This window comes from Corvus kubaryi, unplaced genomic scaffold (genome assembly GCF_017639235.1).
Source record: "Corvus kubaryi isolate FWS band 111438036 unplaced genomic scaffold, C.kubaryi_AGA036_p1.0 37396, whole genome shotgun sequence".
In the NCBI taxonomy this organism is placed as follows: domain Eukaryota; kingdom Metazoa; phylum Chordata; class Aves; order Passeriformes; family Corvidae; genus Corvus; species Corvus kubaryi.
This window is the reverse complement of record NW_024581135.1, coordinates 7,748,138-7,763,825: the sequence shown is the minus strand read 5'-3', so window position 1 is coordinate 7,763,825 and position 15,688 is coordinate 7,748,138. Positions and strand designations below refer to the sequence as shown.

The 15,688-nt window shown below is 39.7% G+C and overlaps 1 protein-coding gene across 3 annotated transcripts in view; it reads right to left on the bottom strand.

Annotated features, from left to right (window-relative positions):
* The window catches only part of DPP10 (dipeptidyl peptidase like 10), a 454,002-nt gene that overhangs the window by 39,600 nt on the left and 398,714 nt on the right, over positions 1–15,688 (bottom strand). For all 3 annotated transcript variants that reach the window (XM_042040820.1, XM_042040819.1, XM_042040821.1), the window contains exons 8-10: positions 6,295–6,415; positions 3,372–3,526; positions 802–899 (exon numbers count right to left, since the gene is read on the bottom strand). In XM_042040820.1, coding sequence (XP_041896754.1) covers positions 802–899; positions 3,372–3,526; positions 6,295–6,415 — 374 coding nt within the window. The remainder of the gene's footprint in view (positions 1–801; positions 900–3,371; positions 3,527–6,294; positions 6,416–15,688) is intronic.

The following is a 15,688-nucleotide window of genomic DNA, read 5'->3' as shown; positions in this document are numbered from 1 at the left end:
CTGAAACCACAACAGGGATGGAATCAGGATGATGGCAATTCTACCCATGGAATACACATAAAGGAAGGGATGAAAATTTTCTTGCCCTGAAAGAAAAATTTCAGGCATCTCAAGCAAGGACAGGCAATAAGGGGCTCAGTTTATCACAGTAACTTTAGCAGGAGAGTCGCCAGTTGCAGCCAGACCTCATCACCTCAGCCTCAAAGTCAGAGGAAATGTTAAATCAGCTCAGGGGTTTTGCAGAAGTTTCTCCTGAAAAGCACAGCTCTGCCTTTCTTAACCTATGTGATCCGGTGTCATGGCACCTCACCTTCTGTCACCTCACTGCACCTGTTAGCTGGGATGAGAAACCAAATGAGAAGTTCAGAATAATTCTCTCTAACTGAGGGAACACCCTGATTCTGTGTTCTGTGCAGCTGCAAGACACTTCTGCAATGTCAGAAACAGCAACAAATTGGCAACGCAGAAAGAAGTGGCTGGGAGGGAATGAGTAACAACCTCAGAAAGCAGGGCAGCGTTCACTCCCCCTAACCACAGCTTAGGATTCCTAATTCCATGTATTTCTAATAAACTGGAGTTTTTAAAGACATCAAACACGAGCACATCCCAGCCCCTTGGTTTCTAACAGGAGATCAGTGCAGTACAACCATATTTAATTTTATCACTATGTTCAGCCATGGGGACTGAGATCGAGTGCATTCCAGTCAAAGAGAAGTGTGCTGACGTAAAAGGGCAATGATTAGCCAAAGAGACAAGTTAGGTTAAATCAAACAAGAGCTTCAAAACTATGAAATTATATACCTTGACTTAAAGCTGTCAGGTGGCATCAGTTCCAGAGTATGTGCTGGTCCATACAGATTAACTACAAACAGCTTTACTGTGGGGTTTGTTTGACCTGCCTTTGGAAAAAAAAAAATAAATAGGAGTTTTAGAGGCACTGAATCAGTGACAGATAAGCAGACTCACTCGTTAACATAATGCAGTATCTTCATAATAATGAAAAGTTAGTAAAGTTCAAGTATATTAAATCTGAAAAATTAATTTCCCAACCATATGAATCACACAGATAAAAATACAAAGTGTTGAGTGATTGTCTCACCACCCTTTACTGATGGCAGACCTCCCTGTGCAGAGCAAGTGACCAGCACTAGAAGTGGCTTTGCCCAGTTCAGTTAAGTCAGCTGCCAAAACAGTCAGTTCCTAAATCTGCAGGTAAATCCAGCCTCCAGCAAAGCCTTTTTTTAGATGCTATTGTTCCTTCTGAAAAGCTGCACTACCTCTGAGACAGCATTCCTCCTCCTCTCTTTTTCTTTACCGCTTTCCCTCGGTCTTCCCTTGTTTGCTAAGCTGAAAATCTCAATTTCTGGCCTGGATCAGGAGCCAGCTGCTTTGGCAGGCCAGCTCCAAGGGAAACAAAATGCTTCTTGTGGCTAATGGGGAATAACATGGCAGTTTGATAGATATCCACTGGGAAGAGTCTGATAAATCTTGAGGATCTACACGGAGGTGGGAATCGTCCTTCTCCTGTAACATGGCTCATTACTAAGGGATGCTCCTGAGTTGAAGGGAAAGCAATGGAGGTAAAAGCGAAGCTCTGAAGGGCTGCAAGGAGATGCTACTGGTCCCACATCCCTGTCCTAGACATGCCATCCCCAAGTTTCTGTTTCATGCCACAGGAATTACACTACGTAACACCCCTGAGATACAAAAAAACGAAGTGTGTTCCTCAACGGGGTTGACTCCTGTTTAATATTGGAAGGAAAAGGTAAAAATCACTGATTCTACAGATTTACCATAATAAACAACAAAGTTGTATACTTGGCTCTTCACAGGCTGAAATACACTCACAAATTCATTTTAGAAATTGGGCTTATCTCAGAATAAAGTCTGAATGCTGTATCCACTCATTTCTGCGTGGTATGGAGGACAAGGAAGTGGAATTTGTGTATTTTTAACACTGCTAGGAAAAAGAAAAGTTTTAAAAAGTGACTTTTTTTTTTTTGGAAGAATAGAGTCTGTGTGTATAACATGTAAACAGACACAGATGAGCACGTTCCAGTGTTCACAAAACGTGTGTGTTTCATTTTATTTTTTAATCCTAGTTATAATTTTCTCTGATGGTTGCACTCTTTAATAAAGACAAAATCTTTTCTGTAATCTCTGTTGCTATACCACCACCTTCATTACCAATTAATGATCTTTAACGAGTAGCTAAATTTGTATTAAATGGAGACATTAAACAAAGATAATGTTTTTCATTAATGAGATTACTGAAGTAGTATTGTGTATCACTTTTATGCTGAATTGCTAATGAAATAGAATTACTCCTTTCTCATTTACAAAGCTGAGTTAAAAATATTTCTTTTTTTTCTTTGCTCTGTCACTCAAGGCCTTTTGCCAATGCAAGTATATAAACTACCTCTAAAATTACTGTTGTTTCATTATTTCAGAGTACTATTTCATAGCACAAATAACTCTATTTATATAATGTATGTTATTGTTTCATAGTACCTGGTACAGTCTAACTGTTCAACCATCAACAATAAAGCTTCATCACCAAAAAACAGTTGCAGGAATAGCAGGGTAACAGGAATATTTTCTAAAGCCCTCAATAAACTTCCCCTGAAATGTCAAAGGAGTACCATATATGTGGACCTGCCAGAAAGGAACCCAGACACTTGGAAACTGCACACAAGGGCTGGATGAACTGATCAGCTGGAATATCAAAACAACAGATCCGGAGGCATCTCACCAGAAAATCCCCAGAAAATGAGAAGTGATTTCAGGCATTACTCCTGCCTGGGCTGTTCTTTCACTTTCTAAAACAAACGCAAAAACCCTTCTCTAAATCTTTGGAAACACAGTGATAATTCTTTTTTTTCTTTTTCTTTCTCTTTTTGATGGCCATGAAAATACATTGCAGTGGCTTATCTTATTCAATGCCAATCTGTCACATTTACTAATAACAGCACAATCTACTGGGATCTCTGTATCTGTGAAGGAACTTGCCCTGTGCTCTGCACACAGAGCATCTGACTCCAGTGCAGCTGGGGCTGGATCTTCTTCCTATGCAGTCATGCAGTCCTTCAAATGCATTACCCTTCTCTCTGAGGTGCTGGATTCATTTTACCAAGCCAAATATCAGTGATGAAATTACTTCAAATTAGTTTCTCTGCTGTCCCCTCACCTGATAGCTTCTTTTCAGCAAAAGATGTTACAATCTACTGAAAAAAAAAGTAATTATTATTTCCTGAAAGGCACCATGAACAAAATCAGCCTCTGTTACTGTCTGGAGACACTCTTTCCTTACGACTGAATATTTTCAGTGAACACAGAAGAGCAGGTGGGGTTGGCATTCCCACTCATCTTACCTTAGGATATGGATACTGCTTTCCCTTTGGATACAGACCTCCTGTGAACCGGGGGATAACCATGCTGGGTACCAGAGAGTCATTTATAGTCAGGAAGGCCAGTCTTTCCCCGTCTGGAGACCACCAGTGGGCAATGTGGGAATGAAGAAGTTCCTCTGCAAAACCAGATTTCCTTAGGGTTCATAAAAAAACTATCCCATAGTGTCCAGCTTATTCAGCTGGCACCAAGTTACTCTCCCTGTGCCAACTTGAAATGTGTCTGTTGTAATTTCAGTAATTTCACATCATCCTGGGTTGAGTGGTTGGGTAACAAGGAATACTGAAGGACCAAGCTTTAACCATTTTCCTCAAATGAGTATTTCCACTGATATCAGTAAATTATCTAAATGTGAAAGATGATTGTTACTGTCATATGCTTAGTTCTATTAAATTCCAGTATATGTGTTTACTTAAATTTTAAATAATTTTAAATAATTTGGGCATTTGAGGTATTTTTTGGGATTGCCAATTTTTTTCTTCTTCTCAATATAGAACTTCAGTATACCTGATTTCCCTGAGTTGTGGCACCTGGTAACATGCAGATTCTCACACAGTGATCTTACGTAATCATTTTTGGAGTGCAATATTTTGACTTTCCTGTCTCAGTCTAGTGGACAGCTTTAATTCTTGGGAAGTTCAGTTTTTCTGGAGGGTAACTTTTTGAAAATCCAAACAAGTTTTATTTTTGACCAAATTTTATTTGCTTTCCAAATGAAAGCATTTCTCAAAAATGTCACTCAATGTTTTCTTACATTTATTGTCATTGTATTTCACAGTCAAAAGAAACAAACCAGAAACAGCCACAGACACAGCACCCAAACTCCTGGAATCCCAATACAGCAGCTCCTGAGAAATTCCAAATCCACCCTGTACAAGCCTTCTGCTTCCACTTGTGGAAAGACTTAAGACTGATTCGGTATGTATTTGATACCTTGGCCTGCTTAGTAAGGATTTTGTATTTAAATCTGAAGAATTTGGCTGGAAAACTAATTGAGAATGGTGTTCTAAGGGAAAAGACCTGACTGCATAGCTAATTGGAGAGCCTACCTAACAAAACTACTTAAATTGTCAACAGAGACTCTCCAAGATGTTAATCAGATTCTGAGGGTTCTGAAGCAGCTTAATGGGTTGAATTATCTAAGGTTAGCTAAAATGAAGCTGGAACTTATATTCAAAGTCATATATTCTGGGTCATGCTTCTCTCCCTGGCTGGATAATTAAAACCTTTTACACAGGAGAAGAGCAGAGAACGAAAGGTGAATATCAGATAGCAAAAATCACAATTGTGTTTGCTTTAAAATATTACTGTTTGCATTTAGCCAAGGTTATTCACACAAAGAAAAGCTATTCCCAAATGCTTTGTAAGGTAAAATGCTAATAACAATCTCATGAAATGATAAAAGAAAACAAATGAGGTCAAAGGAGGAAGAGTGCTTGATTCAATGAAAATCTCTCAACTTCACCTGGACAATGTTCACCCTGCTTAGCTTCTGATGCTATTAAAAAACTGCTGAAAGTGGAGCACTGCTCTAGGTTAATGGGAAAGGAGCAGTGTGCTCCCTCATGCCAACAGACATTGGGGCTCTCCAGGGTGTACAGAGAGAATTCCCCTTCACTCTGACCTCCATGGCGTTTCTAGGTGAGAAGAGCTCACTGCCTGCCCGCAACCCTGGGAGCCCCGCGAGTCCTCTGCAAGTCAGGAAATGCAACAGCCACTTGGGCCAGGGATCAAACAACTTGGAAAATAATGAGCAAAGTCACTTAAAGAGGGTTTTAGGACAAGCTTCATGAGGAAGGCTTTGGGATCATCTCCCACAACACTTCAGAAACTTTCTGGTCCCAAACTGGACAACTTTTGCTTCTCCTGGCTGTGACTCTTATTAACTTCACTTCTTTTTAGCACAAAGTTGATATACTACATCAACTTCAATGAGCTATATCTGCTTAAATTCTTCAATTTGCTTGCTTTTGTGCTCGATTTCAAGAATATTAAGTGTATATAAAATGATATTCCATTTTTAAGATATTGTTTTGAAATATGCTGCCACATAAAAACGTTTCAAAAGAGTAATGGAAACCTTGGAAGCAGGCAACTATGAGATTGGTTAGCTAACAAGCTGAGGGATGCAAACTACCATTCTAACTTCAGAGTTCACTTGGGCAGAGATTTAAAAGAAACCCCAAGGTGTTTGCTCATAAGTACTGCAAGAGGTGTGGACAGACCATTTTTAAGGTGAAGTTTCATGCTGTATGGCCTTAGCACCGTTCCTAAAAACCTCTTCACACAAGAAATTCTATACCTCAGGAAAATGAGTATTTAACACTAAGCTATTTATCTGTAGAATACATGAGTCCCATAGAAAGAGTAACTGAAATGTGTACTAATTTTAAGCTGTTATACCAACCTAGATAATCTTCTCCCTTTTTTTATTTTGTTTTTCTTAAATTTATCATTATGTCAAAAGTATTTTGGGTGCAGAGGGAACATCCTGTGGTACTGGCTTTGGAAGACAGGCTGAGCTATCCCCCACTCATTTTTGGGTGCCCTCTTCTACAGGGATTTTTAAAATGTAAATGGGTCATCACTGTTGTCCCTAAAAGCAGCAAACTGAGCCCTTTCCCTCCTCACTTGTACATGCTACCAAGTGTTCATTTGCTACATTCTGGTTGGAAACGAATTCCTCTTTCTCAGAAAACACTGCTCTATGCAAACCAGCAGCCAGTACAAAGAATGAACAGATACAAAGGCAATCTTGCAGGAAAATGAGAAGGGAAAGGAACAAACCCAACCTCAGCATTTTCTGAAATGAGCAGATTTGTGCTGTTGGGTCTGTACAAGGACCTTTTATCTGTTTTAATAAATAGATAGATTCGTCCAGCTTACCTTCGTATAACCAGTCTGCAATTCCATTAAAAATAATTCCTTCTTTTCCTGAGGATGTCAGGCGCAATGAGCTGCTCTTTACATCAGGCTGATAGTAGATGTTATTTTCGAATATATAAATCTGGATGAGGTAAGAGAGATGGAGAGAAAAAACAACATTTTGGTAGATATAAATGAATGTTCAGCAATGAATACATAATTTCCTCAGGCTCAGAACAGTCTACAGAATAATTCAGCATGAGTTTCCACCAACATTGTCTTCATATTCCATTCTATTATAAATTTGGACAAACTTAGCAAACTTTTAATACTTATGGCAAGCAAATCCTTCTTTTGAAATTGTCTTTCCAGTTGAAATATTTCTATTCACGTTAAAAAATATTATTACATTCCTCAAAATCACACAGGAGACAAGTTTTATAACAGCTGAATAGATAAAGAAATTTTCATCTGGTTTTCTAACTGTGAAATGAGACACACTTCTGCAAGGACATACATCATAAATATAAGTTACAGCTTTTTATCATGGTGTCAGAACACACAGGAGAAGCAAAAACAAAGAGCAACCTGCAGTTAACTTTTCTCAGCTTGCTGACGACTTCTGACTGACACACCAATGTTCAACCTCAAGTGTACTATATAAATGCTCTTTGTTCTTCAAGTCTGGGCTCCTTATCCTCCTTTTACCTTCTTCACTGCCACTCATCAGCCTTTTCTGCTTTTCTTTCCCTGCTCACTTTGTTGCAAAGGGTATCAAGTTCACTCATTTTGTGAAGCTGAGCTCCAGCTTCCATGACAAAGTGCAGTAAATTAGAATGGCCATGTGTGCACTTCCACAGCTTAACACAAAAATCAAAGTAACAGAACAATTATGCACCATCTCAATTCACACTGAGAAAATGCAGCTGACAGGACTAAAGAAGCCAAATGCCACAGAAATTTTTGTTACACCATTTCAGCACTGTCCACTGATATACAGTGTCTCAGGGAGTGTAACAGGAAGTGTATTTCCACCAAAGACCATTTAAAAAGCCTGGTCATTTATCATTCTCTCACACTTCTATAATAAACGACTTATGGGAAAATACTAACCAAAGAGCAAAGTTTTATTATGACTATTACTGCTGTTCCCTTTGCTTCTAAATTACCATCTGAAATAGATTTCCCTATGAGTCCCCAAACTAATGATTTTTAACAGTAGCCACTTCATGATTTCTGCTGCAGAAAGCAATAAAGCTGAGGTTTTCTCATTCCATGAGCAATGAAATTATTTTAACCGTTATTGGGAACTGGAAGTCCTTTATGGTCAGAATTCAATGCTTAGCAGTGAGCTCAAAACTGGAGCAAAACCAGTTAATCCAGTTTGAATAATCCAAAATGTACTGAGCTTTATACTGGTACAGAGAATTTCTGGGAAGGTGATGTATCACCCAGACTCAACAGCAGAAGAAAATGAGGATTAGAGAATTCTGGATGTATCAAGCTTTTGAAATAATATCTACAAAACTTCCTGTAAATGTGTACTTCCACAGTAAAAATGCACTTTTTTTTCTAATGTAAAAGAAATTAATACGAGCAATTACAAGACATTGTAATTGCATTACAGGTAGACTGAGCTGTGAACCACTCTAATGACTGTGGCTTCCTATGAAGCAACTTCTTACAGCTGACAATCTATTCTTATATAAACAGCAGCTTTCAAGAGGTTACCAGAAAAGCCTACTTGGTCAAATGATTCTATTTTATTTAACCTTCTTCAATTAAATGAAATCAATGTAATTCATTTTTGAAGATCAGGAGTATAATTTTTGCTTCTCTCCCCCCTTTTCAGGCTGTTTGTGTTTTTAATGGTGAAGGTACCCATATTGTCTTGTCTCTGCTATGAAAACTTTCATTTAAAGTGATCAGTGCCAGTCAAAGGACAGGATTAAGAATTACTTGTTTTATGACTGAACCCTGAGAAGGTTTTTAATCCTGTTATTACTACTTAGCAGGCATTGCTAATTCCATTTGACAGATCTCACATAAGTAAATATCTCTGAAGGATAGTCACTGGTGTGCCACTGATTGTGGCTGCATCATCTTTATTCCCAATTCATTTAATAAAGCAGCTTTGTCTCCATCCTCAACCAGTTCTCAGTTACCCTCTGAACAATCTTCTTAGTCTACTCTATCATCCAAAGTTTCCCTTCTTCCCTCATCACTCCTGACACATGTTCCTTCAACTTTGAAAGCTGCTCCAAACCCCAATTTTTTTCTTGAATGTACCTATTAGATCATTTTAAAGTTCTTGAAAAACTTCAAAGTCACACTGCAACTCTCTCCCTAGCAAGCCTTGAGCTCACTGATTACTTGAATTTAACATTAAAAAGGAAGAATTTATGTTCCTTTGCAGAACATTTATGAAATACAGCCATTCATGTTCCTCAACACCACTACACTGCCCATAAGTGCACATGGACGATTCAGAGTTGGTGCTCTGCACTCGCTGCCTGCAGCATTCCAAAAGATCAATATCCCCATGCCTGTAAAAACATTTTAGAAAGATTCACCATTATGGTTAGTCATTAAATCTCATCTGCAATGTTGAATACTTGTTGTATTTCAGGAGGTGCCACTTTCCACAGGCAGCCCCTGGACTGCTGTTTGCACCGACAGGAATGGCCTCTGCACCCTTCCTAACAGTGACAGAGCCTGACCCCTGCAGCCAGGGCTGCATTCCCCCCCATCCCTGACCATGCCAAAGGGCTCATCTGTAACTATTTAACCCATTCACTTCTTGGAAATAAGGACTTGGGAGTTAAAATGTTGATTTCTGCAGCAAAACAGGCAGCAGAGGCGTAACAGGAGTGCTGACATTACTGTGAAGGCTTAGTCATGGCCTGAGAGGCTCTCCCCTCTCAGTGAATGCAAGCAGTGGACTCAATTAAGCACAAGTACTTTGTGTAGCCACAGAGCCCAATCTCCCATCAGTTTGCAGCCAAGAAAGGCATTCTAAAAGGCAGATTCACTGTGAATTCTTCTTCCCAGTACAATACTTATATGATACAAATGTACTTTAAATATAGCTCTAAAATACTGAAATTTTAACACATCACCACTTGAAATTAATTCTGTTCACAAGATTGTGAGTAGTTCCTGCTTGTTTTCATCTTGTGTTTGCACACACAACACCAGCCAGCAGCAAAACGTGGTGTCAAATGTGAAGTGGCTTTAGGAGGAAAACAGACACTGCTTTTATTTGATGTGAATTATCAAGAGCCCACAAAGTAAGAGTAGAAATGGAACTATTCCTCAGCTGAAACATGCAAAAAAACTCGAGCCCCAGAGGAAAGTCCTTAAATCTCAAACCCTCCCCTCCCTGCATGACACCCAAGTTCCTTTTCTTTGCTTCATCTATTTTTCTCTTTCTTGCTCATTTTAAACATGGCCACTGTTTTCTGATGAAGCAGCCTTATGGTTCTACTTTATGCTACACTAAAATGTATCTCCAATCTTTTTTTTTCAAAAACACAGAGACTCAATGAAAATTTTTATTTTTTAAGAGGCAGCTACTCCTGCTGATTACTTGCAGTACAACAATACCTGGAAGTTGAATTTATGAGCCACAACTTGGTTTTCAAAATTGAGTGAAAGAGAAAGAAAGTGACTGGGAGAGAACTCAGACTGCTACTTTTCCTATGAGACTGAAACTCTCAAGCACTGCAAGGAAGATAACAAATCATGACCCTGGGATAAGAATAACTGATCAAAAAAACCAAAACCAAATCCTTGGAGCACAGTCTTGTAAACACACGTGCCTTACCTGACTTCAGCAAGTAGAACTATGTGCCCAAAAGTTTCCAGGATGGGGACTGCACATACTTCATCACTTTGTAAATTGTGTTTTGAGCAATGTCACATAAACCAAAAATTTCCCTTGCTAGTCTCTCTCCACTCAGGTATATGGAAGCAAGTAATAGTAAAAGGCTTTCCTTAGTATACACTTGGGGCTATTTACTGCATCACAAGTACTAAAATGTTGACTGCAACTACTGAATCTTCCCAAACTGCTGAAAAAGGAGTTGCTAACTGTGTATCAGACAGGTATTTTCAAGAATACATCAGTGGCTTTGTGCCCAAAATGCTTTCACAGCTTTCAAGTATGATGATAAGAAAATAAATTGAAAAAGGCATGAAGTGGAACCAGGATATGCTATTGTATGTGAAAATTATTATGACGCTTTTTTTAACCTTTTCTACCCATCTTTCATGAGTAGTCTTAAAAAAAATTTAAAACTATTTTTAGCTGAGGCTCTCAGCTAATAATGCTGTAAACGGGGATAAATGTTAAAATCTATTGCCTTCAAATTTATTTGACTTTTTCCTTTCTTAGAGATTTTGCACATCAAGTCTTAAACCAAATGGAGAAAAACCCCACCGAATTTCAGTAATTATTTTATTAAGTATTTTCCTATTAATGAAAAACACCTGCAAGAATGTTTTGGATTAGTGACATATTAATTCTTGAAAATGATCAGATTTATTTCAACTGACTGTGATGAACCTGAGGCCCAGCTTTCTCTAATATTCTACCTCAGCACTAATCCTTCTCATTTTTCCACATCTGGCAGCCTCTAAACCATTTTTTCATAAACCTTCTTCTAAATTAATTCCTTCCAAAACACTTATTTACTGTTTGCAACATGTTTCGCAATTACAGGATTTTCTTTCAGGCTGAGATCTGGAGCAGAGCACCCAGTCCGAGCAGTTAGTTCCAGATGGCAGACAGCTGTGAAAACAGAGACATCCACTCCCCCAGCTGAACAGCAAACCCAGTGCCAGTAGCTGGAGAGGCCCCCCATGTGTCTTTAATCATTTCAAACACTACAGGCAGAGAAAAGCCGCTAAATTACAGGAAAATGCTCCACTTTTTCCCTTTTGCTCCTCCCCTGAAGCCTCCTGCATGGCACATCCACACTAAATCCCTCCTCTGATTGCAGGGCAGCGTTTCAGGGACAGCACGAGCCTTTTGTGCTCCAGCTGGGCAGCAGCAGCAGCTTGCCCAGAGCTGCTGGAGGTCAACTCCAAAGCCCAGGTATTTTAGGTGGAGGAAAAGCAGAAGGGGTCTGTGCAGCCTGGAGAAGAGGAGACTGAGGGGAGACCTCACTGCAGCGGCAACTTCCTTGTGAGAGGGGAAGAGGAGGGGCAGACACTGATCTGTTCTGTGCAGTGACCAGTGACATGAGCCGAGGGAATGCCCTGAAGTTGTGTCAGGGGAGGTTTAGGCTGGGTATTAGAAGAAGGTTCTTCACCCAAAGAGTGGTTGGGGACTTGAACAAGAAGGAAGGAAAAGAAATTGTGGAGTGTGGCTACAGGTGGTGTTTGCCATTACATGGATTCATCAGGATGAACACCTTGTTCAAGGGAAGTGCCAACCAAATTCTAAAGCTACAGAGCAGATGCAGCTGGAAAGGAAACAAAGAAGTCACCTGTATCTATGCATCTTTGGTTAGGAAGAAAAAGATCCATACAACAAGCACTGGTCTCTTTCTCTACAGGTTCTACCTGTCATCCAAGAAAATCATCAGATTCTTCCACAGAATCTCAGACCAACAAATATATAAATAACTACTCCAATCTGGAACAACTTCAGCGCTCCCACTTGATACCCCACAGAACATGACAGCCTTCCTTACCTTTCACATTGAAAATATGAGCTATGACAAGACTAAGGAATTTCTGATTACGCCCAGAAGGAGACTTCAGGCGTTCAGGAAATGCTTCTGCTGCAGAACTGCTGCGGCTGCTAATGACAGCGCTAAAGACATCGACGTAGGGCCTCCTCAGGCAGCCCAGCCCTGGCTGCCCTCCTCTGTGGCCTTGGCAAGGACAAACAGGTCACCCCTCTCTGGGCCAGCACAGGTGTGCTCAGAGCCCAGCATTCCATGTAACAGAGCACTCAACTGTGCTTCTGCCTCTCTGCAGAGGGGTAAGAATTTACTGATGCAGAAACCCTGAGCACCCACACAGACAGCCTGGCCCCCCATGGCTGATGGCTGCACCTCAGCACAGGCTCCACCAGACTTGCAAAGCATTCAGCAAAATTCCATCCCTTCTTGTGGGACTGCCAGCCAATTAGTTGGATAATTAATTCTTCAAAAGCTTCAAGATGCTTTTCCATCTGGGCTTGCCTCTTACCATTTGTTCTGTCTCCTGTCTCACCATACATTAGCCAGGGCCAAATCCAGCTGCCCCCAGTCAGATCATTCACTAAGATTTCCAGATGAAATATGTTTTCTCACTAACAATCATTAATACAAATAGTATCAGCTATTCATGAGCAGAACAAAGTCAAATAAAGAATATTTTCTTTGTTGCCCTGCAAATATTGTACTTTGCTCTTCAGAGATTAAACCATGACTTCTCCAGTTTCAGGTACAGTGCCAAGTTTATACTGCCTGGTAATGTGTATGTACACATATATATTGCATATATCCAAAGAGTTGATGCCCTTTTGTTCTTTAACATATGGGAAGTCCAGCACAAGCAAGGATTTTACATAGGAAAAATAAATAAGTGGCATATTAAATGAAATAATTAATTTTGGAATTATTTTTAAGTAATTTTTATTCAAAAAATGTGCTTTCAATTCCTACTGTTGCTTTCACCATAATTATGGAAAAATGCAGATGTCCATGCACTTCCTTTGACTTGTAAGTAATGTTAGAACTAACTTTGGATTGCAGGACGAAACTAAAATCAAAGCCCTGCATCCACATCAAAGCAATTTGGTTGCCAGTTTTCAACAGCTGCTGTTAAGGTAACAAGTTTGGTTTTCCTTTATATATTTAAAGTATTTGTTACTAGTTTCTGGTTCACAGATCTGAAAAATTATAGAAATAGCTCCACTTCAGAAATTTACAAATAGTTTTCGCCAATTTAAAAAATACTGCAAATCTCCCACAGTACCTATCAATGCAATAGCTTTCCAATGAATACCTGGCCTGGCATTTTCTCTACCACTATTTGGCATCCTCCAACAGTCTGATAGACAAATTTTTTCTGAGAACCACTGATTATGTTATTTTTAGTCCACTGTAATATCTGCTCTCCAAGTCCAAACATTTTCTTGTCATCTGTGATTTTACTTACTATACCCCTGGGACTCCCAGACTTAAACTGAGATTGTCAGACCATTATTATACCTACTGTTACAGAAGAGGAGTACTCCTTCCTGCCCTTTTTTCCTTGCCAAAATCTTATTTACTTGAACCAGATTGCCACTGAAGAACAAGGTGTAGTTAAGATTATGTGCTTCGTGTGCCAATGCAACAACAGTGTAACTGCTATTTTCTTTTTTTCCTTTCACAGAAAAGGTAAATGCTCCTTTGGGGAAGAAAACATCATCCAAAAGGACTGGACACAGTGTTATACAGGAACAGCTGTACCAAGCTAGAAATTCCATGATGGCAATCCAAACTTCCTGGCCTTTATCAAAGCTCCTTTCTTGCCAGGAGCCACAGAGCACATGCTGGAGAGAGCCACAGAAATCTTTCAGGGCTCTATCTGGCAGCAGGAAAGAGGTGGCTTTTCCTGTGCTCTGTGCTGACCTGGTGGCATAATGCCATTTGGCTCATTTTTATCTACAGCTGGAGATTCAACACCCATCTTCAACATAACTCTGCTGGCACAGGGGTCACTCAAACCATGGTAAGGACAACAGGCACACCACCAGTGCTCTGGAGCATTTCCAAATTAGGGGTTCATTTACTGCCCCACACTGGTGAACTGTACACACATTGTGCACAAAATCACACTGACAAACCACATGTCTAGGAGGTACTTTGCACTTTGTTGGTAAAGGAGCAAAATCAAGGGTTAGTGTCTGCCATTCTTGTCTGCAGTAATCAGCTGTGGAAGAAGCTCCATGGTAGTGAAGAGGACACACACACTGAGAGGCAAGTGAAATGCAAGGTGGCAAACTACCACCCAAAACACTCATAATGCATTTCACTGGTGGGATTGATTATTCTGCTAATGTCCTTCTTACAGGTCCCACAGCCATCTCCGAAACTAAAGAGAATTACGATATTTCAGATAATATAAACCACAGAAAAGTGGCTTATAGAGCTTTTATAGGTGTGAATTTTAAAAGGTTATAATATTCATTAGTGACTGAGTTACAATTAGGCAGACTTCTTCCAAAAGCCTTTTTTTTCTCACGTCTGACAAATTTTCTATCCAGATCACATATGTTACAGGATGACAATTTCAAGGAAAGTTTTATGGGTTTGTATTGCAAAGCAGCTTTATTTCATATTCCTTTCCCCTGCATTATATCTGTAGTCTATTTAGATTGTGAGCTCTCACAGATAGGATTGCAGGCTGAAATGTCTGATCTAGTTTGCAATACAGCTGCTTTGCAAGTCTCCAGGAGTGCATAATGGCTCTGATCTCTTCTCTGCAGATGTTTTTTTCTCTTTTCTTTTGCAGGTCAATCTATACTGGTACAAAATCTTCAGAGCCATTCAGCTCTGACTTGCTCCTGCTCTTGCACCACAGAGCACTAAATTATGCAGGCACTGGGCACCACAGGCACCATGAGCTACCTAAGGAATGCATGGCAGTGGACAAAAATCCACCCTTACATGATCCATGTTCCAAAAATCATCAGACACATTGCAAGTGAGGCGGAAACCATATAATAGATAGTAACAAAATGATTATAATTGTGGGCAATAATAACTATATTCACTCTCAAAGGTACCAATTTTCTAAAGGTTGTGATTGACCTACACAGCAATTCTTTCAGAGGAAGCTCTCAAATGTTTTGATTATATTGTAATTAAGGCAGAGAGGAAGTAGCTGTTGATCAGTAGGAGACATGGAGACCTCAAAGCACAGACATCCCAATGTCATACACTGCCTTTTTGTTGGTGTCAGATACTATATGTTAATTTTTGCAGTTCATCAAGCTGCCAGACATAGCAGGAAGAACAGAACACTGAAGCACCATTTTTCTTCTGTGTAGATTACTGCCACTGCACCACAGTAATGTGTTAGCACAATTGTTTCTGAACAACTGCAAACAATCTACAAGGCTATTATATTTAATTGCTATTTAGATAGTTTATAAATCTACTGTAAACAATAGTGAGGATGCACTCATAATGTAGCTACAAGATTAGTTACTAATGTCATGACATAAACCAGGCCACGAACTCAGACTATGAGCAAATCCATGGTAACTCTGATGTTTATGTCCTTGATTTCCAATAAAGGCAGGGAAGCGTTGCCCTCTTTTGTTTCAACACACATTAATTATGTTGCCTTTCCAATGATATTGGATCATGATGCTCACTAAATTCACACCCTGCCTCATCCCATGACAGCTTACCCATGAGAGCAAACA